The sequence below is a fragment of the Electrophorus electricus genome, chromosome 1 (genome assembly GCF_013358815.1).
Source record: "Electrophorus electricus isolate fEleEle1 chromosome 1, fEleEle1.pri, whole genome shotgun sequence".
Classification (NCBI taxonomy): Eukaryota; Metazoa; Chordata; class Actinopteri; order Gymnotiformes; family Gymnotidae; genus Electrophorus; species Electrophorus electricus.
In genome coordinates this window covers 19,493,369-19,521,213 of record NC_049535.1, presented here as the reverse complement: position 1 = coordinate 19,521,213, position 27,845 = coordinate 19,493,369, and the positions used below count along the sequence as shown (strand labels likewise).

The following is a 27,845-nucleotide window of genomic DNA, read 5'->3' as shown; positions in this document are numbered from 1 at the left end:
AGTCCTTCAGGAATCGGACATCACTACTCCAAAGCATTTTTCGCTTGCCGCGAACATAGGTGTTGTGTAAAAGGTTACACTGATTAATCGCGTATTGCTCGCGATACATTTTACGCACATTCAGGCCTTTGTTATGAATATAAGTCACATGGGTTCCCATTACAGGTTTACACATTTGTTAACGTTTTTATCTTTGTTTGTGTATTTATTTATTATTTTAAAATGGACCACACGTTATTTATTTACTTTTTTTATGTCTAATAGCCTATTTATTTGTAGGCCTCCATTCATTTTTCTTATATACTTATTTAAGGTTTTATGTATTTTTTATTTGTTTTCGAACTGCATTAAAAGGATATTAACTGTAACTCCAATCAGAAAGTATTATTTTATTATCGCAATAATAGCCCCAAACAACAAAAATGTTGTTTTATATATTTATTGCCTTAGTGATTTTTTTAATACTCGTTTCAATGTCACTTTGCAATATACAGAGTCTCCAAGATTCCAGCTGGTTGATGTTGTGAGGCACATTGTAAGCGCATGACCGCGTGAGGTCTCCCTCTTAGGGGAGGGCGGCGGAACGCAGAGATGAGTCTTGAGAAACTGGCTTAGAGGGGAGAGACGGAATTCATGTTTCGTATCGAGAGCGGCCATTGCAAACATTTAGATTTTTTTTGTTTTCTTTGATCATATCTGTCTGCTAGATAAGTAATATTGACCTAAACAGAAAACGACACTACTGATAGAGGAGCCTAGAAATGCGCTGGAAATCTAGGATCGACTAAAGCGCGTGCGTATTGCAATTGAGCCCATTGCCGCCCTGTTCGATACTACAGCAGTAGAGTCCACTGGAGAGAACCACTGCTTTCGGGTCTTTACGTCTGTACATATATACATTTTAACATGGCCTCCGAGCAAGAAACGAACAGACGCCGCTTACGGGAGCTTCTGAATATACCAGGAAACGGTAACTGTGCTGATTGCGGTGCTCCAGGTGAGATCCGTCTGATGTGCGTCTCGCAGATCATTACTTTTAGGGTACCCAAGCAAGGTCGTCTGCTGCAGTCGAACACAGAACGCAAACGCAACACAAAAAAAGTCATCGCTGTGGATGTTTTTTGCAGTTAAAAGTGAAGTTCAGTGTAAATGCGCTTGATTTAGCCTGCAGACGTAGAGCTGATGTCAAGACATCAGTGTATAGCAAAGAAAAAGAAGGGGTGCTTCTTTTTACGAGTTTTGTTTTACGAAAAGAAAACCATTTGCAACGAAGCAACTCAAATGTGTTGTGCTGTCGTACAGTAGGTAGTTGTGAATATTTAGTTTAGCAACTGTACTTGCACTGTAATTACGTATACAACGATCTCCTACATGCACACATTGATTAGTCTCCTAAATGCATTAACTTTATTAGCAGCAATGCATCAGTAGCACATCTAGTAAAGTGGAAAATGTAAAGGAAGGGAACATATAGGGTCTAAATATTGTACAGTGTAGTCCACTATCACACTCATACCAGCACAACACCCCATACTACATTACTTAGGCTGCATGGCATTGGCAATGATGTGTTGAGAATAGCATAAAAGCATGTACTATATTCAGCAGTGGTTCTGTGGTCAAACTGAACACTTAGTGTGGTTGACAAGTTGTACATGCTATGAGATGGGCTATATTCTGTAATAGCACTCCTATAAAATGCACCTATAAGACAGGTGTACTTTATGAAGTGGCCAGTCAATATGTATTCATGCACCCTGTGATGTGCCTGTCCCTGCTTCCAACTTTACTCTTTATCCCCATTGATTATATATACTGTAAGTGTGTAAATATAGTGGTTATTTATTAATTGAGGTTGGCAGGTGAATTCAGTAGCATATGACTCATAGAAAGGCATAGACTATGTGACCGTCTGTATGAAACCATTCTTCCTTGTATGTTGGGTCAGGAGCTGGTTCACATGCATTTGGTAACACACTTGAGACATTCGCCAGTTATTGAAGGAGACCTTTGACACAAATTGTTAATATATGTGTATTATACATAATATACATAACATATATATATATATATATATATATATATATATATATATATATATATATATATATATATATATATATATATATATATATATATATATAATGACAAATTGTTGAGGCTAATTTTAATATGTTCTTGAAAAATCACCTTGCCCATCTGATAACCTTTGAGATTGGTTTGTTTGTTCAGCTCAAAATCACTCACAAATTCTTTTGGTTAATGGCAGAATGATAACATAATGGTAAGGTCTGGTTTGTAAGTGTGTAAGGCATTTCAAAGGTCAGTTCAGTTAGTTGTTTGCTAGCTTATCATTTATTTTCTTAATACACCAGCAATTAAACCAAAATGATCTCCTGATGTTCTTGAAACACACCAAAACTTCACATATGCTTTGAATCTGTCTTGGTGTGTATCAGCAGTGTACAAAACAAATGTAAGCTCTTCCTTTAGATATGTGGGATGATAGGGTTGGCAGATTAATCTCTTAAGGTTGAAAAAACTGGCACAAATTTCTGCTGAAATCAACATTTGTTGTCAATGTAATCAAATACTATAATACAAATGACAATTTTATTTGTTAAAACCACTGTCGGGTCATCTGAGACCCCTGAAAACCTTGTTATTTTTGGAATGAGTTTTCAGTCTATTGACACACTAGAATAAAGTCAAGCACAGAGCCTATATATTATTATTACCTATATAAGTGCAAATGATTTCAATGCTTTATCAAAAATTGAAAAATTGTAATTGAATCTTCCCTTGGTCTCATCGAAGGGTCTTCTGGGGAGGTTTTTGATTATATCAAGTTTTGTATGCAGTTTTCAGCTTTTGGCAGTTGTTGGCAGATTTTTATATTGGTTGTTGCACTTTACTATGTTTTGTTTAGAAATATAATTTGTATTGTTCTGAGCTAAGTCAATTTTGTAGTATACAAAAATACCAAAAATCATATAGAATCTTGACCTAATAATCAAAAATCGTATTGAACTTGAAAATGTTCTAATTACAAACCTAATGATTATTGAGGAAAATGTACTCAGTGGGGGTGCGCGGTATGCAAGTTCATGGCAGATAATTAACACTATGTTCTAGCAAATAATGATGCCGTTAACCAATAATCAGTTTTACAGCAATTCAATAAAGTTTTACAGTATAGTCCATATATGAAGGGCATTGAGTGTAGGGATAAACCTATTAACAGGCCCTAGTCATAGATACAAATTTAAAAATTACCACACAGTGTTCAATAAGACGTGCATATAGCTTAGTTGCTTGTAAGAAATGCTTGCTGTATGCATTCATTCACATACACACACACACACACACACAAACACACACACACACACACACACACACACACACACACACACACACACACACACAATGTTGTGCAACACACAGCAAAACTAAATTTTCCCTATCATTTTTCCCTGTCAGTTCTCAACACTAAGCCAAGTTTTTTTTTTTTTTTTTTTTTATTTCCCACATATTAGCAAATATCATGAAACTCCAGTAACACAGTTTTCTATGCTATAACTGAGTTCCTTTACTCTGGCAATAGGCTTTGTCTGTTTTATCTGCTTTGTTGTGAGTAGCAAACTACATATATTCATCAGGCACTATTGTAAGTACCTCCTAGTATACAGTTAGAGTCTGTAGCTCATCTCTTGCCATGCTTTTTGTGTTAGCCATCTTCCAGTCTTTTATTGAAGGTCAGTTTCTGACTACAGGAAAGCTGTTGTCTGGAAATCTTTGGGCTGAAGACCACTTAGTCCTAACCCACTAGTCAAAGGGACACGTGTAAAAACTCCAGAAATAAGGCTTGCCTGATATACTACCAATGTTATATTCACAGCCATACCACTACCATGTTAATACTGTATTGAGAATGGTCCACCACCTAGTAATACTTGGGTAGCTGGGTCCTGTGCTCAGAATGGACCAGTTATGGGTGGGTCAGTGGGTCACTCACGAATGCCAACAAATGGGCTGCAGTCTATAATTGTACACCTGTAAAATGCATTTTGACAGAGGCATGCCTTGTCAATTGGCTGCTTAATAAATACCTTCTGTATTTGACTAGAGATTATTTTTCTCTTTTTGTCGGATAGCAGGATCTGCTCTAATTTGGACTCAGGCTGCTACCTGAAACAGGATATGCACTTTATTGAAACACCCCTGTTTTAAATTGATTTCAGTCAAGAAGAGTGAAAGAAGTGAATAGATATCTGTGTCCAGAGATGCCTTGTGTATTCTAATGAAACATAAGTAGCTGCTCCTAATTACTGTTTTACTGTGTTATTTTGGAACTGTACTGGTAAAAGCTTTAAAATTAAATCCTCAATCATATAACTCGTAAATATATAATTTAATTCAGAATGCAGACTGTTTGATTTGTGTGCATCATCCTCACCAGGAAACACTGGTATTTCTTGATTAAGATTTTGCATTCTTAATGTATTCTGGTTGGTTCAGGAGAAAGATAGGTACCTCGTAACCAAAACCCAGGGAGTCCTGAGCACCCCTCCAAAAATGTGACTGGAAAATCTTAGAAATTAAGCCCAACTCTTCAGCATCCAAAGGGGTAGGACACTAGGAAATGTGTTAGGGAATTCATTAATTACATTAGCCATAATGCTCAGTCATATGTGAATGCACATGGATAAACATGTGCTTTGTTTACATGCCATTATAATTAACATTTACAATAGAACAGATGGCCCTATAACTTGTGTCCCAAGGTGACTGGAACGGCATAGAAACTTATTGAGCTCCTCAGCTGTTTCTCTTTCTCTCTCTCTCTCTCTCTCTCTCTCTCTCTCTCTCTCTCTCTCTCTCTCTCTCTCTCTCTCTTTCTCTCTCTCTCTCTCTCTCTGTCTGTCTTATTCTCTCTTCCTCTTTTTATCCTTTCTCATGAAATCAATGACTACTTCTCCTCTCCACATAGTGTCTCAAATCTAAGTAAAAATGTATTTTCTAATAATCTGAACTCTCCATGAACTTCACTTGAATTTCTCTAACCCAACAAACTGTACTCTGAAAAATGGTGCAAGGCTACGCTTAGTGGTTTCACTTCTGTGCTGCAAGTCTTATTATTTAAGATGACATATACAAGATATGGGGAGATGTTCCACAAATGTATCAACCTGATGGAACTAGTATTTCTTTTGAAAATGTTGCACTTAATTGTTGACTTTTGACCTGGAAATGTATGATCTGTGTATGGAAGTATGACCTGTAGGGACATAGTCAAACAAGTGATTATTTGAAATGCCTGTAGATCCTACAAAACTGGTGTAGAGTTCAAAGGAAATGGGCAAAAAAGGAGGACTTGAACATTGTGGGGTTTTTTTTTTTTTTTACATTTTTGGCATTTAGCAGATGCTTTTATCCAGAATGACTTATGAAAGTGCTTTGTCATTTACTCATAGAATGTATCCGAGCCAGCGTGATAGATTAGAGTTCAAGTGAAGTAGGTTAGAGTTCAGTAGTTCTTGTTCATCTCTCATGGGATGTTAATATGTTGCTCAGTTGATGCCTCTATTGTTTGCATTTATCTTCTATTTTTTGTGTTTCTATGTTATCCATACCTGTTAAATGCACTTATACATTTTACGTTGTTACATTTTACCTCTTCAGGGTGGTTTGTGGGTCCAGACAGTTTTTTAAAAACCCAATAGAGGTCTGCGATAACTTTTAAAAAAATTTTGTCGGCAATAATTTGGCACCACAGATGGATTACAGCATTGGTTCTTGTATTAATTATGGATGCTCATAGATAATCTGCAGAGGCAGCAGGATAATTAGGTTAGGATGACACCAGGCTCCATGTGTGTCTTACAAGGTGAATTCTTTGACATTAGTGGCTACCATCATGAGAGAGAGGCTATAGAACATCTCAGGAAAGCCTTCTGCCTCAAAGCACTGTGGTGCTGTGTTTTTACACAGCAAAATCCAGACCTATTTAGACAGTAACACTCAAGATGTTATTTGGAACAGTTAATATTTCTGTGTTCTATTGTTCAGGGTATACTGTAATATTTCTAATATATTAATTTTAAGTATTTGATATTTGCATTGTGTGTAAGCTGTTCAGCTATTTTACTGTTGTTATTGTTGTCATGATACAACATTGTAAATACTCCTCCTTAGGGATGAATAAATTTTAATCATAACCATTTGTACCACCTCAGAGTTGAGAGTCAACAATGACAAACTGTTATTGCCTAGATGGATTTGGAGCTCATAATCCTCATTTCTGTGATGTGTGCAATATACTTTGCCCCTCACAACCCCTGAACAGTGTATTTTTGCAGTAGTTCAAATAGTACAGTGCTGCACAATTATGACAAAAATGCAGGCCAAACTGCTGTGATTAATCAAATAAGATTTTATGCTCTTTGCCAGTAGCTGAGCAGTCTGTTTACAATGCAGTCAGCAGGACAATTTGAGATTGGTCATAGTGACCAAAGCACACTCTCAAAGATCTGCTTCATTTGAGTGTATGCTCGCTTAGTAGCAGTGTTTCTATTGATAGCTGATCTCAGTCTGCTGGTTGGCAGCACAACCTAACATAGCATCAGAACAAGTAGTAACCTCTACTCCAAAAAATGTAATCTGACCACAACACCACTTAAAATAAAAAGGTTTGCACATATTAATATTGCAGTATCAAATTTATGACAGGCATTTTGAATATTACAGTTTCATAGTGTCATTCTCAACATTTTTATTAGACTCCAATTGGCATAGTTGGCTTTGCAAATCATATCATCTCATTTTGTAAGTGCTTGTATCATCTCATTTTATAAGTGTAAGTGTAATCTTAGAACACTCTATGGTTATGATGTTGAGCCCACTGTGGTTCCCTGCCCCCACTCACATTCTGTGCTTTTTTGTCTAATCAGTGTATTGCACAGCCCTCTCTGGTATTGTGAAAATATTGCAGAGAACACCACCAACCTAAGCCCAGCATCATGGACATCCGGTCTGCCTTTGTTACCACACAAATGTTTCAGTAAATGTTCTTTGCAGTTCTCTTTCAGCTACTTCCTGACCCGCACACCTCTCTCTCTCTCTCTCTCTCTCTCTTTCTCTCTCTCTTTCGCTCTCTCTCTCTCTCTCTCTCACACACACACACACACACATACACACACACACACACACACACACACACACACACACACACACACACACACACACACACACAATATCTCTCTCTTTCCCTGTCTCACTTTTTCTCTTGCTCCCACTCTCTCTCATACCACTTCCACACCATTATAACTCAGATAGCTTAATGTATGCATATATGATTGACTGTGTGCCAAGAGAGAGAGGGAGTTCTAGGCCTCGGAAGTCTGTGGCTTTTCAGTGTATAACCACTGTGTTAACATTATCTAGTTCTGTAAATAATATGTTTATTAATAGGTGTTAGTGAGTAACAGTCTGTAAAAAGTTGTTACTTTTTGATGTATAAGGAGATATGTTAATTCCTCATTTTTCATGTCACCTAGAACAGATAGAAAACCCCTCCCGTACTCTGATCTCTGATCACACAAGACATATTGGTCAGTGCGTCTCCTTCTCCGATGTGCGTGTCTCAGGCTTGTTCTGTGTTCTGTGCAGGACCGGAGTGGGCATCCTTCACCCTGGGTGTCTTCATGTGTCACACCTGCTCAGGCATCCACCGGAACATCCCTCAGATCAGCCGGGTCAAGTCCATCTTTCTCGACCCCTGGGACACCTGCGAGGTGGAGGTGAGTGACCACGCTCTCTTCGCTCTATCTCACTTTGACAGAGGCCAAGCTCGCAAAAAGTCATAAGGAGCTGTGAAAGGAGAGTCAGAGACGCCTCCCACTTATTCTACACCACTCCCACTTATTCTACACCCTCCCACTTATTCTGCTCTGCTCCCATTTCTGAAGGGCTTGAATTCTGCTTTCTGTACATGTTACATTTCTGTAATATTTAACCGTTCTTTGTTTTCAGCATTTCTGTAATTACGAGGGCCCTTTTTGGGAGCCGTAGCTGTGGACCACGGTTGTCCTTGGCCACAGGACATGAGCGATGACTACGCGTTTCATTGCGCTGCCCCATTTCTGCAGCTCCAGTCCCTGGTGCTGCAGCCTTGGCCCAGCTTTGTCTGGCTGTGTGCACAAATCCCTTGCCTGCCAAGCTTGCTCAAGGGAATCAAGTCATCACTTGCGAAATGGCTATGTGACAGAGTGCATACATGCCTGTGTGAGTGTGTGTATATGTGTGTGGTGGACAAAGCGACCACTGATATGTTGAGTATGAAGCTGTGATGGTATCAGTGTGGTATTAACGCAGCCACTAAATGCAAGGTAGAAAGACTGATCTGATTATGAAGCGGAGTGCAATGACCCGAGTCGGGGGGGAAGGTACTCTAAGCTGTCGGAAGCTATCTGAAGATGCATGTCACTTCAAGGGTTCAACATCATGTTTCAATACATTGCTACCCTATAGTATAGCACTATAATGTTTTGGTTTCCATTGTAAAGGCCCATATTAAAGATACATTTCTTTGTGATTGAAAATGAAAATGTTTCTTGTTCTGTAAGCGGTGCTGCTTATCGACTAATTGAGCTGGTTAAAAGTAGGATAATAGGTTGCATATATATCATTGTAAAGAACTGGGCTTTCATTATCCATAAAAGTTTACATTTTAAATTCATTTAACAAGAAATAGCCACATCTGAAGTGAAGGATATTGAAGGTAGAGCAAGGTCTGGATTATTATGTAACTATTATTACGTAGAGAGAATTCTGTCTTGATGTTCTGAGTGGCATTTGCTGTACCTTGACAGCCAAAACCCTCCCAATTTCTGAAAAGTCTTTGTCTGTTATTTCTCACAATTTTTGCACTAATTAAAAAAAAAAATGAGATTGTGAGTTATCTATACATTAAATTAGATTATAACAAGATTAATAAGACTTTTATTACATCTTAAGTATGACATATACGTATAGGAAGGGTACAAGAATATGTTGAGTGCTGGTATTACTAGGTGTCTCAGTGGCAGTTTGATGTATTGCTGGGCACAGCGGTAGGATAATGTGCATGATGAAGAGGGAGAAAGAGGAGAAGAGACAGTATCAGAGGCCTCTCTGTGTACCTGGCTTCCTGCTGATGCACAGGCCTGATCTCAAAAGAATGCAGCTCATTAGCAGCTTATGCTGTATGTGCTGTCTGCTGTGTATGTGCCATCTGCCATGTAAGCATGTGCTGTCTGCCGTGTGTGTGTGTGTTGTCTGCCATGTATGTATCTTGTTGTGTATGTGTGTGCTGTCTCCTGTGTATGCATCTGCTGTCTGCCGTATATGTGCTGTCTGCTGTGTATGTGTGAGGTGCACACAAACACACCTGCAGCATGAGCTCTTTCGGTGGACTACCTTGGGTTGCCTGGATTTTAAATATAAAAACAGCACGTAACGATCTGCTTCAATACTTTGGGTTCTTTTGAAAAGTTTTCGCCGTATGAGCACATAATGCCCATGGCACATTATCTGCTATACCTAAAATCTCTGACTTGATCTCTTTCTAGTTCATGGCCTCCACTGGAAACAACGCTGCCAAAGCCAAGTATGAACAGAAGGTGCCACCATTCTATTACTGCCCAACAAAAACAGACTGCCAGTGAGTAAAGAAACATAAAAGAGCTGCTTTTTCATGCTCTCCATTTGTACAATAATCCAATGTTCCTATGATCCATGCTTGGTTAAAGCATAAATATGATTAGCTCCTACCAGTATTCTTTCTGTTAACATGAATCTTACCTTTTACCATGATTTACAAGCAAGGTCTCTTTCCCAAATCTTAGATTTAATGGCTTGAAATGTACAAATCATAGCACATTTATGAAGTTAAATCCTAATGGAGAAAAAGTTGACAGCCTGTCTTTTAAGCTGTTAAAAGGTAATCAAGAAAAACAATTTCAGTCAAACCCAGTAACTCATTTCTTCCTAAACGTAAATGGCTGTTTTAGAAAAAGGCATTGTGGGATGACTTTTCATACAACAGTGCAGGTAATAACGCCTTAAGACCTATTAGTTTTGCTTTGTGTTTATCATGCTCCAGTTTCATGTATGGCCCCAGTAGCATCTGGGGCTATTTTATTTAAAGGCAGACGAAAAACACACAGTAGCCACACAGAAAATAAAGAGGAGATACTGAGGTCATGAGGCATGAAATCCCCCAAGTAGCCAAAAAGAGGAAGCATGTGTGAGTCTGCATGTCTATATGCATTTGTCTATAGCTGAGGCTGATAATCAGTTATGCTATGTTGATAAATAAAGAGGCAGTGATCAGACACTGTCTAACCAATACTGGGCACACGTATACACAGATACATACATATGCAGATACAGTTCTCTCACTGAAAAGCAAAGGTGAGCAAATAGAATGAGAGGATGAAGGGAGGAAAGAAGAAGTGCTACAGTTAGAATTTTAAAGAGGGTAAATATCAGTAAAAGACTGTGGAGGAATGGATTCTGACAGATCTGATTCAGAAATCTTCAATGGAACCTTAGGTGCATTCCCAACACTTTTCTGCATTTGTTGAATCACAGAGCTTTCGATTGAGAAAGCTGTTCCAGCAAATTACATAACCATAGACAATGTGTACTTACATATTACTCATGAAAAGAGCATGATGGCACAAAGGTCCTGCCACGATGATATAACAACTTGTAGTAGTAAGAAAGAAGGAAATAAATTGAAAACACCAATTTCCCCATAGGCTCTTGCGGGAACAGTGGATCCGAGCCAGATATGAGAGGAATGAGTTTATCCATGTGGAGAGACAGGAGTCATACTCGGCAGGTAAAAGAATATTCTCTCTCTGTTGCTATGTCCCTCATTCTCCAACATATACATACCCACAATGCATCTGCCATATGTTTCCTTCCTCTTTTCCACTCCATTGGCACTGTTCCAGAGCAAATCTGACAGGATAGCTCCACTGTTTATCACTCTGGCCTGCTTCTGTGAGAGCACAGACATTAACTCATGAAGCTCCTGCATGCTTTCTGCTGAGCCTCTGAGTGTGCTCAGAGCCCCCTGCTTCTGTGAGAGCACAGACATTAACTCATGAAGCTCCTGCGTGCTTTCTGCTGAGCCTCTGAGTGTGCTCAGAGCCCCCTGCATACAGGGAGGCTTTGTGGAGCTCCAGACTTGTGGGACACAGCAGATTTATTGAGAATTATTGCATGAGAGGAGGTTGTCTATATAGAGTTCTGACATCTGGATTCTTGTGTGTAAAGTGTCTCATGGTAACAGTGCTGATCTTGGGGCTTGGTGTCTCTAGAATCTTAATTATTAAACAGGATGTTGGACAGCACCTGTGACCACATACATTTCCAGACCATGTAACCTACTCTGATCTGATTTGTATCCTTATTTACATACAGTGCTAATGTGGTGGTTGAATATCACTATATTGTAAATATATAGGATAATATGAAATTTGATATTGATCAACATTCGCCCAATAAATTTTAGGCCAATGTTGCATATGTTCTTGCCTTCCAGTGGATCCTAAATCAGGTGCCTGCCTTTGAAAGTTTTTTTCACAATTCAGCTGGTCCTTAGTTCTAGGTTGAGCTCCAGAGAGAGGATAGATAATAGGTCCTTTAAGCAGCAACTGCGATGATCATTATGGCAACTAGAAATAAAAATGTGTTAGCACCATAGCTGTGGAAACCCAAGACACTAAGCAATGTCTCTGATGTTAAGTGCAACGAAACTGGAATGAGAGTCTTTGTAGACTTTGTAGATAGAGAAAATGTAATTTAAAAACGCAAGAGACACATTAGTTTTTGCATTAGATGATAAGCTCATCTCAGAAGAAGAGCTTTTACTGTTGTACAATACCAGTAGATCCAGCAACTTGGATTTACCATTGAAATACATAATTTTGTACAAGATTTAAAACAAGTTTTATCTTTTGAGCATTTAGTTCAGTGCCCAGAAGTGCGGATCATGTTGATCCCCACTCTTTTTCTGAATGCTCCCCAAACATTGGATGTGAACTGGTTACCCCTATCTGACACATTGTCTTCTGGTAGGCCAAAAGAATGGAAGGCATGTTGGAATAGGCCCTTGGTGGTCTTTTAGGCTGGGTGGACTCCTGGCAACATCCTTTGGAGAACTAATCCACTATCATCAGTGTGCATGTGTTACCTTCAGATTCTAAGAGGTCAGTGACGAAGTCACGAAGTGTGCTCAGGGTCATTGAGGTACAGGCAGAGATTGGACTTTCTGAACATCAGCATGAACACTGGGCCACTAATAGCAGACTGACAGCAGCTGAGCATTTCTGGTTACTCCTGGATGACAAGAAGCAGTAGTTGAATGTGCCCAGGTGATGAGTTTACCTTGATCAACCTCTGAAATGTATACTTTGTTTGGTGGCCTGTCTGGGGTCACTTGCTGTGGCAATGGAAATCTTCTCATTGATCTTACAGAGGACTGGAGTGACCATCAGGTCCGGTAAATGATGGGTTACTCCTTGAAAGACTCCTTGAAAGACGGGCATTAGCCAGGCCATAAAACATAACGTGGTACTCATAGTCGCCAGTGGTGGAAAAGGCTGTTTTCCGCTCATCCCACTCTCAGATACACACTAAGTTGTATGCCGTCCTCAGTTCTAGCTGCACTGGTGCTTGGGACAATAGTCCGAACGATCAAGGAGTCGATCATTTGTCCTCTTAACGAGCTGATGACTGGATCATGAAGGTGAAGATGCAGTCTTCATAAGCAGACTGAAGCAGACTGAAGACTTTTATTTGTGGAATATGTAAGTGACCATTGATCCTGCATCTATGAAATTCATACTACTGTTGAGTAACGGAAACTCTAGCATGTATTGTTTGGTATTGTTTTTTATTGCTCTTATCATTGACTGATATAGAGCTTATACTTATTTTGTACTTCTTCTAGGTATCAGCATATATTTAGCAGGATTCTAGTTCAATGGTATCTTGAAATCTAACCTACTGTACTGGCTAGGATACATTCTATGGGTAGATGACAAAGCACTTTTGTAAGTCATTCTGGATAAGAGCATCTGTTAAATGCAGAAATGTAAAATGTAAATGTAACAACATACACTTTAAAATTCATATTAGCATGTATAATAGCTTGACAGAAAGACGGGACAGTAACAAACTACAATAACAACCAACAAACATAGGCTATAGATAATACAGCAAGGCTACAGAGAAACAACATACAGGATTAACTGTAACAGGGAGAGGCAGAGCAACAGCAAGAGCAATGCAGCATGAATAACTGTGCATATTTACTTTTTAACTTGCAATTAAATACATGAATAAAGGGAGCAATAATGATTAATATTTGTATGTGACGTGAAATGGTCCTCTGCCTAGGGTCCTATGTTTAAGTGTTGAAGTGAAATTATACACGGTAGCAGTGAGCTGTATTAGACGGTAACATAGTGACGGTAGCATTATGGAGCTGCATTAGGGAAGAAGAGGATGTCAGCAATGGATGAAAGATGCTGCTCAATCTTACCTAAGAACTAAGAGCTGACAGAGGACTGAGGAATAAAATAGTGGAGATCTCAGCCGAGGCCGAGAATTGGGTCTGCACTGCTGAGGGTGTGGGGTTGGTAGGGGCAGTGAGTGATTGGCTGGCCGACTTGAATCCATTACATCAGCATTACATAGATACAGTTCAATAGTTGCTAGCCACATTAGCAAGCAAACTGTCTTATTGCCCTTTACTGTTAAGTGAAACAAAAAAACACAACACACATAATATATACCGTGTGATGACATTACAGGGCATTCTGAATGAAGGGATTTATTCAGCTGCAGTACCCTTGACCCACATGACGTGATTAGAGTGTAGGGAATACCAGGGCACTGCTTTAGAGACACTGCGGAATGGAATGCAGCTACTGTCCCTGTCCCGCTGTTTTTCTCCTTCTCTCATAAGCTCAATTCCTCTCCGAAACAATCTGCACTTTGCGCTTCAGAGGGTTAAGCAATTGGGCGTGTGACTGCTTGTGTGGCTGCCGGGCTTTCATGGCCAGCCGAACAGCGTCAGCCTTCATGTGCTGCTTCTGGCTCAATTAATCCACTAGTCACTCTACCATTAGCCTGTCCGCAGAGCTCACTAGGGAAGCCCCATTGTCTTTTACTGTCATCTCTCTCTCTCTCTCTCTCTCTCTCTCTCGCTCTCTCTCTCTCGCTCTCTCTCTCTCTCTCTTGCTCCCACTCTCGCTCATAAGAAGTTTGCCTTTATCACTTTCAATTATTGTGACTTTGACAATTTGTGTCCTGTTACTAGTGCTGCACTATCAAGACAGTAATACTGTATTGCAGTTGTATTACTGCATATTGCAATCAGGATATAACTTACAACATATGAACTATTAATCTTAAAAATTCACCTACATAATTTTGAGCAAAGTCGTTGGCATTTGATAGATTGTTTAAATTTTGTAATACAACAAAACAGTTATGCTCCACTTATCTTGCAGGTATCAGACTTATTTGGGTGATTAGCATTTTCTATCTTTCTGTGATATTACAGGTGCCAATATGGTGATAATTTTAACAAAATATTTTGCAGTCCAACCTGTTACTTGTAGAACTCATATATTTTCCTACACATCATCTTGACTTAAACATCTATTAAGTGCAATCTGAGAACTGTGGTCATAGCAGGTAAGGGTCAGTTTACAATAAGACACTGTATAGAGGGGACAGATGGAACTACAACTTCAGAGGCCCCATGAGTTGGTGTGTAGGACAGACCAGCATGTAATCCTCCATTAACACTTACAAATTGACTCTGAGGCAGTGAAATAATGTGGATAGAGCCTGGAAGGCCAGAACAGCAGATTCAAAAGCTCACAATATGTTACTGAAGGATCTTGCATGTCAGTGGGTCATTCAAGATAAAGTATTGTACAGGACTTAGGTTGAGAAGGTAGCAGCAACTACCAAAGATATAATCTGCCTACGCCCTTCAACCGCTGGGTGGAGCAGGTGCAGACTCTGGGCAGGTGAAGACTCTGGGCATATCCTACAGGTTATCCACAATTTTATGTAGAATAAGAAGGCAATTGTCTGCATGTAAAGAAAAACAGTGCCTTATTTGTTTACAATTAGCTGTATCACTTAGCCTGAGCCAGTGACTCTAAGAAAAGGTGAGCATGGACGTGTGTTGTTCACTTACATAAAAAGACAGTGATTAACTGGTTTCTCTAAGTATTGGGGGGTGTAGCATCACTGCAGTTTCTTATTATGGAAACAAATTTGAGGCCCAGTACAAATGTCTCTACAATTAGAAAGATCACTCCATTCTAATCTGTTTAATGATTTTTCAGTGTTAAGAGAGTAACAGTGTTCAAGATGGCCATTTAGCTAGTGATGTTCAAGAATTGTAAAATAAATTTAAAATAATTCTAAAACGTGTCATGCTACAAGCAGAAAGAAAAGAAACACAAGACAAGACCACTTTCCCAGGCTATGCAGTAGACTTTTTAATCACAAAAATAAGGTGTGAAAATATATTAAAACAACAAAACTATATCCAAATAAACACAACACTAGGTAAATGTAGCACCTAAGAGCTGCATAGCAAATACAGCCCAAGCCGCAAATAACAAGCAGCACTTCTGTGAGCTTCAGTGATTTTTCAGTGTCAAGAGAGAGTGTATTAGCAAGATCAGTTATACGTAGGGGTCTCCTAACACTGTCAGAAGCAAAACCTTTCTTTAAAAACCATGTCTGATCAAAATGTATATGTGCTTCCCCATTAGCGATTCCAATCAGCTGAGTACTGCCTCGGCACAGTTCTTAACATCTCCAACAAAATCAGGTGATTATTTTTCTGTTATAAACTAAACAATAATATGTACATTTCTTTAGTTCTTATGAATCAATCCCTGCCTCATAGAAAAATTAATGCTTCTGGTATCAATGTACCTACTTGGTCTCAGAATAACAGATAAAATAACAGATAGATGATCAGGTTGTAGACCATCTGTACCAAGCACCTTTCCATTCTGGAGTGATTTCACTTTCATTTCAATCCCCTTGGCAATCTCTGTGGCATTCTTAGTCCATTTGCTCAGACTAATCTAATCTATGCAAGTTTAAACTTTAAAGAAAGTACAAACATCTTTCTTTGTTGACATATCAATAAATAAAGGCAATAAATGCTTTTAATCCAGTTTTAAACATATTGTTTGTGGGTTCAGTCTTGACCTCATCTTGCCACAGAGGTAGTCTGGCAGTCAAAAACATCTTAACAGCGTACTATTTAACACACTGCTCCTCCCACACCCACCTGGTCTATTCAGAAGTCTCTTGATTTACCACCATCATAGCCATAAAGACTTATCCCATCACCCACTCTGAGTGAACATACACCTTTCTTTGCACACCACTGCCTACCTGCACTTTCAACCACAGAATTACCTTGTGGACTGTTATGCATTTTGGAGCAATGCTTAGTATGCTAACACGACATTTACTCCGTATTTGTGCTGCTGTCAGTGGGGCTGTTCCCAACACTGTCTGTATGGACAGTCTACAGACCTCCATAGATAAGATGTGGACATATTACTGACATATTCTAAGCCATGTTTTTTACTGACTTGTCAGCATGCCCTGTCCTGTGTGACCGTCACTGTCCTTTATGCTTAATGTTCTGTGCATATTTAATGTTTTTCATGCTTCTTCATTCTCTCACTGATGTGTTGTATATTTTCATTTATGCATTCCTGTATATGGTGCTCCTGAGGTGAAGTTCCAGCATAGACTAGAAGAAACAACATATTGTTGCACTGTACATAAACTATATGGAGCAATGGCAGTACATCTGACATGACTTAACATTCTATCGTACAAACAGCATTAATGACAGCTTTTTCTTCATCTTGCTTTAACTAAATAACTAATAGCATACTTGGCCAATTTCTGTATAGAATAAGGTCAGCTTTATTATTTATTATTTTTTGATATACGCTTACATTTGGTACTGAATTGAGCACATTAGCATCAAGTTCAGATTTATTTTTCTGATTTCTTTACAGTTTCTCTTTTCTTTTTCAGTTTCAGTAAATCTTGTTACATTCAATTGTCATGGTTGTAGAACGTGCAAGAAAAGAAAGGAAAACACGAGTCTTCAACTGAACAGTTTAATGAAACGTATGAAAATGAAACCGAACATAAAAGTACACTAACTGGAACAAAAGAAAGCCAGTGTAATGACAATGACCAATCGTCAGTCAAAGAAGCACAAATAACTTATAAGTAAAATAACTACCTCTTAAGCTTTGAATTGAGATGCCTGCATGCGCAGATGTGAGGACTCCCTTTGCTACATCCACAATCAATGCAGGGGAGAAAGTGTCTGCATTACTGGACATGCGCTTTCATATCAGAGGATGTAGCATTCACACTTCATCCTTAGTGCCATCTGTGATGTCCAGAAAAATTACCTTACCCTACCTCACCCTTAGGTGCTGCTGGGGTTGTAGGTTGGGTTAAGAACATTTTATAGGCAGTGAAATTAGACCCAGCAGTTAAAGCTGATTCCAAAACCATGCCCTTTTGGATAAGATCTGCAGATTCTGTTTATTTGGAATTGGCAGCTAAAGGCTGGTGTCATAGAGGAAGTTGAAGCTCTCTGGGTGTTCCCAGTTGTGCTCAATGTGACAAGATGTAGGGGGATACAGATGTGCACTGACCTGCATGAGCTAAACAAGGCTGATAGTACAGCCCATCCCATTACTTTGCTATGAATGTGTATTACCAGAGGCCTTTATGTGAAGTTAGTAGGGATATTACAGACTTCATTACACATAAAAGCCTCTTCAGATTCAGCAGGGTGTCCTTTATGGCCTTGCATCTGCACCTTCTGCCTTCTAAACAATGATGGCCACTATCTTGCAGGACAATCCTGGTGTCTGGAACTACCTGGATGACCTCATTGTCTAAGGTGCTACTTTGGACAAGCAATACCAGAACTGATGTATTGTAGTGCTGGAGCTGAAAGTGGCTGACCTGATCCTGATTGAGAACAACAGCAACTTAAGGAAGACTTTGCTTCCGTTGAACATGTCATTGCTGTGTATGCAATTATGCCTGATGAAGAACACCTGGATGCTACCTTTAAGGCCCTACCACAATCTAATGCAGCTGCTCTGTGTCATCTTGGGGACTTTATGTCCTGATACTCCAAATGTCTTGCACAATCTGCAATAATTGTTGCCCCCATACTTGTGTTAAAGACAAGACACATTTACATGGCCTGTTGCTTCTCAAAGCAGTTTTAAAGATAAGCATCCCTTAGTAACAAGATTCCACTCTCTGTTCATTTCTACAGATGCCAGTGATTATGGACTAGGTACTGTGCTGGCTCAGATTTAACAAAGAAACCAGCAGCCTTGCTACCTGCACATTGACTACAAGGAAACGCAAGTGTTCTGTAGTTGAAAAAGTGGGCCTCGTCTACATATGGGCTACTGAAAAATGCCTAAAACATATATGGGCCTGTAGTTTTACTATGTTAGTGGACCTCCAAGCACCACAATCACAAAGGGTAGGAGGAAAGCTTGCATGCACATTGCCTGCTATGCTGTGTGGTTGCTCTGTTTGGATTATACCGTTGTCTATCACCAAGTCTCCCAAGATCCGTGACTTACTTTATATGTCTTTCTTTGACATTGTAGCGCCATTTGAAACTGCCATTCCTGCAATGGATTGATTACTACTTTGTGTGGCCCAAGCTTGCCTTTTCTTACAGTTCTACAGCTGGTAATTTTCTGAAGTTCCTAACCTTTGTTTATAGCTGCCAAAACAACCCCGAATACATTGTCAGTGACAGCAGGACATGTGGTATACATCACATCCACACATCTGTCTGCATTAGCCTGCAGCTAATGGTACCGTCAAAGATTCCATCATGTCACAAACTACAATTGTAGTAGCAACCATGGAGACAGATTGTGATGGACTAGCTACAGATATACCACGATACACCACATTCCACTAACGTGCACTAGGTTAATTGTAGAGCTGGTTTTACAAGAGAAGATTTTTAATTTTGACTTAGACACTGTTGATTTTGACTTTTTTGTATTGTAATTTTTTATATTGTAGGCACCATTAAGTGATTAATATGTAGCAAGACAATCCATTTTGTACCACTGCCATATGATTATCAACATTGAATCTTCTTAGTGTTTATTGAAGGGGAATGTATACCATTTTCAGAATGGTAAGATTAGGAATTAACATTAAATGTGTAATAATAAGATAATAAAAAATAGGATATGGTGGAGAAAAAAACAAAAACAAAGCAAAGACAAGGTGCTGTCACCATGTTCCCATTGTTTGTTTTTGTTTTTTCTCCACCATGTCCTGGCGTGACCTGAGGCATGAGGTCTCATCTACATAGGTCTCATCATCAGAATTCTTACCAACCAAGGTGACCACAAAATGCATTCAACATTTAGTTTAATACTAAATCCAACCATTTAACATAAGAGGCTACATGCAAAATTCACATTCAATGCAAAGACTTTTCCTTTTAACTTTACAACAGTTGTTGTAAAGCTGTGGCAAAAGAATGATGTTTAAAGTTCTTAAAGTAATTTTTCTGGGGCAACCTCTATGCCCAACAAGGTGCTTGGTAAAAACATGCTGTAGAGAAAATACAATCAGCAACACTCGCTATTCCTGTGTGCATTATTGCTGGAAAGAATTACGTTCACTGCTTTAGTCTCTGCAGATCTAATTGTCATGTTAAGATCACTTAGCTATTCCACCAGTGGTTTTTTGATTGCAATAGCAATGTTGTTCTCCACGTGCTCTGTAGGAGTCATAATGGTCTTTACTTTTTACTTCTCTTTTGGTTCTGTGCTTTCCTAGTACCATTATTTTGCTTTTTAAAATTTTTGTCATTTCTGTCATTTGTTTAATAAAATACAAAACTATGGGCTTAAAGGGCAGCATGAGTCCAGCTGGTTAGCTATGCGAGCACTGCAGTTGAGTGTCATGCAGAAGCCATCACAACATGAACTTTTCAGTTGTTCCTCGTTCACCCTTTAATGTGATTCGCCTGTTAAATGAATAGTTTACCCAAAACGTATAAACAAACCAACCAACAAACAAAAAGCTAGCAGGAATCAGCTGGCTTGATCTCATTTGTATATTGTTTATGTGTCCCTACTTGTGTTCATTCATTGTTAGCATTTTTAACACTTCACTCTGGGTCATGCTGGCTGGAACAGCAGGTCCTTGAAAATAGCTGTCTGAGTTAATCTGTCGTGGTCTAATTACAAGGAGTGGGACCAGGGGGGCTGAGGGTGAAATAAGGGCCTTATGTGAAACAGCTACTCAATAATGCAAGATTGTAAAGCTGGTTTGGGATCAGATTGATGCTTCCACACAGGATTTAGAACCCTTTATATTTTTGTCCTACTTCTTATGGACCTCTTATGGACCTCTTATGGAAGGATGAACTGATTTTTGTTTTTTGGGGGGCAGTGAGAAAGTAGCAACTGTATATTTGTAAGATCAGGAAGTCAGTCATGACATGTCACACTAAGAAAGGTTTGCTACCAAATGTGGGTTCTAATGGATTACTAATGGCTTACTATTATGAGTGGAATCATGATATACAAACATGAATGTTTGCATGCGTCTGTCTCAGCATTTAATATAGTATGGATTTGTTCTTATCCATGATTGTGTCTGGCAATTTGCATAACAAATTTCTGGTTTACATATATATTTAGCTCTGATATTCTTGTTTATTTCATACATCATGTGTATATGTCATATATTTCCTCATAAAGCTCAGGATAAAATAGGTGCGTGTTTTGGTGAAGAAAGAGCCTCCATTGTGTTTATGCCACCATGGAGTGGAGGCGTTTTCAGCTGTCTAGAGTTGCTTGGGAGGAGAAATGTGGGTGCTGTTATTGTTTTTAGTGAGCACACACTGCTTGAGGCAGCAGCATAGCAGAGCTGATTCATCTGTGTGTGTGTGTGTGTGTGTGTGTGTGTGTGTGTGTGTGTGTGTGTGTGTGTGTGTGTGTGTACGTGCGTGTGTGTGTGTGTGTGTGTGTGTGTGTGTGTATGTGCGTGCGTGTGCCTGTGTGTTTTGTGACTGTCTGTGCTTTGTACTCCACTCAGTGCGGTCCTGTATGCAAGCTGGGTGGGGAGCATATCAATAGCTCCTTTTGTGTCCCACAGTGAGAGCACTGAGACCAGGCTGTATTTTCTGTTCCTCATTACTTGCTGGAGTGCTGCTTTTAGTGACATGGCAAAAATGCTCTCAATGTTTTCATAACTGCTTACAGTTAAATTCTCCTTAAACCTTGTTATTGCCAAAGATACAAATATTAACTGAGACTGATATTAACTATAATTCATTTATTCTTTAGACAGTTATTGACTAAAGACTTGGTGAAAGCTATTGAAGACTCCACCCTAATTGTAGTTTCTCCTCAATGTATTTATTCTATAGATTCTCTTCAAGGTTAAGTGGAATGCTAGCTGAGGTGCTCTGACCCAGGTGGGCCATAGATAATGTTGAGAAAGACTTCTGTGTTTAGTTTGTGAATGTACATAAACTTGTTAAAATGGAGAGGGGTGTGATATGAAACTGTTGATGCTGTATGGAAAACGTTTATTTATGTCTTAAATGTGTGTGTGTGTGTGTGTGTGTGTGTGTGTGTGTGTGTGTGTGTGTGTGTGTGTGTGTGTGTGTGTGTGTGAGCAAAGAGCTAATCAGTCTGACAGGAGATGTACAGTTGTCTGATCTTCACACCTGCAAAATCTGGAGTGCACATGTGTAGAACATCATATGTATACACTACATTACATAAATAATTTACACTACGATACATTTATAGTACTAATTGCTGACTGATTTGAACTGTGCATGCAAAATCAGTTTTATGGCACTAGGTAAATCTTCATGATACACAGTTAAACCAATCACACACAAGCAGTCATTTTGATTGTCTTATTGGTGCTTGCCAGTGAAAACATGAGCAGACATGCAGATATGGGCAGATATGTTGTAGCGGTTATAAGATGAAACTTTTGAGCATGTGCGGTGTCTGGAAATGTGTCGTAAAAGGATCTGTGGTACTGCTGACACATGACAGCAATGTCAAACATCTTGGCATTTAGTTTATGGTCATTTACACATGATGTTGCTCCAGATGAAAGGTTGTGGTCTTACCCAGCAATGCATCTGCTATGAAAGGGATCAAAATATGTGTTTGTGTGTGTGTGTGTGTGTGTGTGTGTGTGTGTGTGTGTGTGTGTGTGTGTGTGTGTAGAAGTGCTATGCTGGCAGTGATTGTACTCTTCTGCTCTTATGCACTGATAAAGACATGTTTGTGACAGTAACCAGCTGGAACAGTAACAGCTCTCTGCTATGTGTGTTTGTGTCTGTGCCAGAAATACTGAAAAGGAATACAGAGGAAGAGAAAGAGAGTGAGAGAGCGAGAGAGTGTGTGTGTGTGTGTGTGTGTGTGTGTGTGTGTGTGTGTGTGTGTGTGTGTGTGTGTGTGTGTGTGTGTGTGCGGGGATGAGAGAGAGGAGTCCATTAGTATCAGGTGTCTGTTTTCTTTGCTCCCTTTGTTTATACTCCTGTAGGAGTGTGAGCCTGAGCCACTATGGTTTCTGAAACAACCCCTCTAAGATTTCCTACCCTTAATGAAATGAAAGTAAAGTTCACATATAAAATGATAAATGTCGATGTGCACACATAACAAGATGTGTGTATATGTATTTTTCGGTGGTGGGGTGTGGATCACATATGGGGCTGGGGGATGGTTCACTATGCCTGCATACAGTACTGATTGTCCCAATTATGTTGATTGCAAATCCAATCCAAGTGAAAAAGAAGAAACAGACCAGCATCTCCCCTACAGAGTGTGTATATATGTATGTAAAGTCTCAAGAATAGTAAAGATTAGGTTTCTATTGTAGCACAGCACTTTGTCTAAAACTCACTCAGTCTGTTTCTCCTTCTCTAAAGAAACTTATGATCTCCTTCTCTAAAGAAACTTCTCCACCGTTATCCATCTCCTCAGTCCTGCTTAAAGAGTCCCGTTTGTCTATTTGAGTGCTACTTGTGCTGTTGTTCTCCATACAGGCTATAGGGAAGGGTTTCTATGGAAACGAGGAAGAGACAACGGACAGTTCCTGAGCCGAAAATTTATCCTCTCTGAGCGCGAGGGAGCGCTGAAGTACTTCAACAAGCATGACGTGAGTCCCCTGTGTCACCCCTCTAACCCCTCTCTCTGTCACCTTCCCTATCTTCCTCCACTTCTGTATCTGGACCTGTCGAGAAGCTTTGTTATGCATTCCCCTCAAGTTCCCCTCATTGCCACTGGTCAACGAAAAAAAAAAACCCAACACTGTCAATAACACTTGCTGTCTCATCATTGCGGAACGTTTGATGCTGCTCCTGTCAGCCACTTCTGCTTTCTTGGCCAGACGTGCTATTAAAAGGCTTCTTTCCCATTGGCTTTTTTTACTTTCTATCTTTCAAAACCTTGTATCTCCCTTCTAAACTGTAGACAGGAGAATGCTACACTCACTGACTGACATTTAAACAAACAAAGCAACACAAATAAACAATCAAATAAATAAAAATCCCTGATTGAGGGTTTATGTGGGTATGCCTCTGTGTTGGAGTGTTAATGTCTCAACTCATATCTCTGTGGTAGGCCAGGGAGCCCAAAGCTCTGATGAAAATCCAAACAATTAATGCCACCTTCCAGCCAGCCAAGATAAGCAACCCTCATGGACTCCAGATCACTTACTTGAAAGACAACAGTACCAGGAACATCTTTGTGTACCATGAAGATGGGAAGGTGGGGATCTATTCACTTATAACATATTTCATGTTCATGATAATACAATTTTCTTATTTATGCCTCTTTAAAAGGAATTTATTAAAAATAAGTGGAAGTATTTTAGAATGATTTCATCAGTGCAGTAACTGTCTGATGTGTACTAGCTGGATGCTAATGTTGTTTTGCACAAACAGCTGTTTGCTTTTTACTGCAGAACACTGGAGGTGGAACCTGCAAAAGCACTATGAGAAACAATGATATAATGTGACCCCCTCTGCTGGACATGGGGAGAAACTGCATGTTATGATTCTGTCTGGGCCACAGTCCATTCTGTTGTGGAGTGCTTCTTTGTGGGATCTTTACTGTGTTTTAGGAAATGGTAGACTGGTTTAACGCCATACGCGCTGCTAGGTTCCATTATTTACAAGTTGCTTATCCTGGAGCCCATGATGTTGATGTAAGTAAACCTCAATACACAGAGTACCAGGAAAATGTGTTATTTATATATTCTAGAACACTTGCACCATCTCCTCACACCAATTCTCATTAAGGGAACTGGAAGTTTTCTGGACATCAGATGGGCCTGTCACACATCTTACTGTAAAAATTAATCATCCAACATTCTGTTTGTTTGCTTTTATCTCTGTGTTTTTGCCTCACACTAGCTGGTGCCCAAACTGACGAGGAACTATATCAAGGAGGGGTACATGGAAAAGACAGGGCCAAAGGTCAGAGCTTGCCCGCCTTCTTGTGATTTTGCCATATGAGTGAATTACTTTTGTGCGTAGAAGATTCCTTTTAAAGCTTGAAACCTTATTGCATGCTGCTAATATACACTAACTTTGCTACTCAAAACAAAGTGTGAACAGCAGGTAGACGTTATGGAAGAATAGAAACTAATACTGTGCGGCTGTGCGCTACTTGATGCGGGCCGTGGACTAATATACCTGGCTTTATGCCTGTTCCAGCATACGGAGGGTTTTAAGAAGCGCTGGTTCACCCTGGATGACAGGAGGCTCATGTACTTCAAAGACCCATTGGTGAGCGGCTCTTTAAAACCGTAGTTTTAGTCTCCATGAAGACTACAGATGAGGCAGTGCTGGAAAGGAAAACCTTTTCTCTTTAAAAAAATTGCTTTCCAAGCTCGCGCAAATGCTAACGTTTCTAGCAATCCATGAAAGCTATTAGCCTGTTAGCAATGTGCTAGCTGGCTGCCTCTAGCTTTCACTGGCACTATTAGTGATGTACGCTCTATGTACACATTGCTGTTTCTACGCTTACAACTATGTTGAGCTGTTAGGCAGCTGTCATTATAAACCACGAGCTTTTGAAAATATAAAACGTGGATATGATACTCAAAATGGTCAAAGTAAAACAAATGATGATGGAAGTGATTCATAAACCATCTCTATGTAAATGATTAATAATCATTTTTATTAAAAGTATTCAGGATAGGTTATATTTGTTGGACGACGATAAAGTGCATATGGAAAAAACCAAGCTCCAAGGCACAGTAGTTGTAATTTTTTTTAGTATAGCCCTGATGTCATCAGAATAAAGGCTTCCCATTTGAGATGTAACTACCTTCTTTTTTTCTGGATCTTCTATACAGTCAGACTCACTCTGCTCGGTTCAACAGTGACAAAGAGTCCGTGTGTCATGGGACTCATTACTAGTCACTGACTAGTGAAGAAATAAAGCATGTTTATCACGGGTGCAGTTCAGAAATGTACACCAGATGGCGATATTGTATTTGCAGTACAGGCCTGTCGCTCAGCGGCCCCGAAGGTTGCTTAATTCTTTCAGCCGACTTTACACTGCGATTCTAGCAGTTTCTCGCATATCACACTGTATGGGATGCTGCGGCTGAAATCTTGGCCAGATTCCTTGACAGACTGCGATCTCACTTCTGCTGAAAGTCAGACTATACTATAGTTTCTCTTTCAATAAACCCTCAATGCACAATGCTTATTATATTCTGCTTGTGTCAGCTCACATGTTGGAGCCTCATAAAATACCATGGAATTAATGTTAAGATTTAAACACCTATTTTTTTTAAATATTGTAGTAAACTGCTTTTACCTCCTAGAACTTTGCATATGTGTGTGTGTGTGTGTGTGTGTGTGTGTGTGTGTATGTATATATATATATATATATATATATATATATAAAATATAGTAACTCTCTTTTGCTTAGGATGCTTATGCCCGAGGAGAAGTGTTTATTGGCAGTAAGGAAAGCGGCTACACAGTGTTGCTGGGCCTGCCCCCTTCAACCCAGGGCAACCACTGGCAGTTTGGCATCACCATAGTGACACCAGACAGGAAGTTCCTGTTCGCCTGCGAGACAGAAGCAGAGCAGAAGGATTGGGTGGCAGTATTTCAGGGCGTGGTCAACAGACCCATGTTACCTCAGGAGTATGCAGGTGACCTTTTCACTGTCTGAGCACTCCCAACCACTGTCACTGTCACATCTGATGTGACTTCCTTTCCTTTCCTGCATTGTCATCATTGCTGCATAGATCATTAAGAGCTAAATGTTTGTTGACCTAGATGGGATCTCTGTTTGTGACATTGAAATTCAAAGATATTTATATATAACACTAAAACACATTTTTATGAATTATGGTCTTCTGACTTTCTGGTTCACTTGAGTGAGGATTTAAACCCCGACTGAGCTAAGATTTTATACTTCTTAATGAAGACCCCTTCAGAGCAACTGTTCATTTGCTCCTGGGCTAGTCCTAGAACTTTGAAAGCCTGCTAAGCCTATTCTCCCTCAGCAGACAAGGAAGAAGTCTCAAAATCTTTAAACCATCTTTGTAAAGGGGCAAAGATTCCACTGACTTGAATGTTTCCTTGTGTTCTTGCCTGATATAGTGGAAGCTCGCTTCAAGCACAAACCCTGAGCCTGGCAGGGGAGGTGAGTGCTCTGTACTGGTGGAAGACTCAGAGCAGCTACAGAGGCCCTCAGGGGACACACACCACCAGAGCCTAACATATGGGGTGCAGAGAAGAGACCAAGCCAAGCACCAGGGCCCCCAGCACACCTTCTGTGCCGACACGACTGTGCCAACTTTGTGCTTTAACATACCGATGACTATGTCCACCTAGCCACCTTTCTGCATCCCCCAGTGCCACTGTATATATGATAATTCTTTAAACTCCTCCTTAGCAGAAATGTTATTTGATGAGAACATTTAAGTAGAATGAAGGCAGTAATTGATCCCTCAGAACAGGTCAGTAGAATGTATTGCTGCTATCAGCGTTTTTGACCTCAGAATGTATGATTTATTAAAGTTCCATAGTCCTTATAACTTAAGACAGGCGTCCATAATTTCTAGGTAAAAGTGTCAAATGTAACTCCTGGTATTTATTTATTTATTTGTTTGTCTTACTGTGTTCAGCAGAGGGGCATTCTTGTGTTAATATTGAAGGAAGTTATAATGAATGAAAGAAAAGAAACTCTGTTTAATAGTGACCATGTAATTGATCAGATATAAATACACTTCATAAACTTGATAAACTTTGAGTATATTGTGTGCATAAAAATTATTTTAATGAGAAATAGCACATGGTTTATGTACTCTTATGGATATATATGCAAATAACACAGTTCTGATGAAACAACAAAAGTCCCCCTCTACAATTCATTGCTGTAAGATGTTACACCGGAAATCACAAATCTGACCACAGAAAGCTTTCTAACCACAGCTATTTCAGCAGAAAACTACAGACATTCATATTATAATGGAAACCTACTATTTCACAATCATCAAACTGCCTCTGGAAGGCTTGCTGACTGAATCCAACGTGAAGATTTGCAGAAGACTGCAGGACTCTGCTGTAATCTAGGCATTTCACATCGAACATTGAACATCGAACGAATTAAATCAAAATAAAATAAATCTTCCACTCC

General features: G+C 39.5%; 1 protein-coding gene across 2 annotated transcripts; it reads left to right on the top strand.

Moving 5' to 3' along the window:
• The first annotated feature begins 572 nt into the window (after window positions 1–572).
• Window positions 573–27,845, top strand: LOC113590968 (arf-GAP with dual PH domain-containing protein 1). 2 transcript variants are annotated; one of them, XM_035527461.1, is made up of 11 exons: window positions 573–997; window positions 7,669–7,799; window positions 9,609–9,700; window positions 10,803–10,885; window positions 23,222–23,334; window positions 23,799–23,945; window positions 24,301–24,384; window positions 24,593–24,655; window positions 24,896–24,967; window positions 26,124–26,352; window positions 26,807–27,845. In XM_035527461.1, the coding sequence occupies exons 1-11, from the start codon at window positions 907–909 to the stop codon at window positions 26,833–26,835; spliced, it is 1,134 nt and encodes a 377-aa protein (XP_035383354.1). In that variant the 5' UTR covers window positions 573–906; the 3' UTR covers window positions 26,836–27,845. The 2 variants fall into 2 exon arrangements, with proteins under 2 accessions (XP_035383354.1, XP_035383359.1); XM_035527466.1 differs by lacking the exon at window positions 24,896–24,967.

Excerpts from the sequence above, each read along its gene's own strand:
- LOC113590968 (XM_035527461.1), top strand. The coding sequence starts at position 907 with ATGGCCTCCGAGCAAGAAACGAACAGACGCCGCTTACGGGAGCTTCTG. Across the intron at positions 9,701-10,802 it reads CCAACAAAAACAGACTGCCA|GCTCTTGCGGGAACAGTGGA; the intron begins GTGAGTAAAGAA and ends ATTTCCCCATAG. Across the intron at positions 10,886-23,221 it reads ACAGGAGTCATACTCGGCAG|GCTATAGGGAAGGGTTTCTA; the intron begins GTAAAAGAATAT and ends TTCTCCATACAG.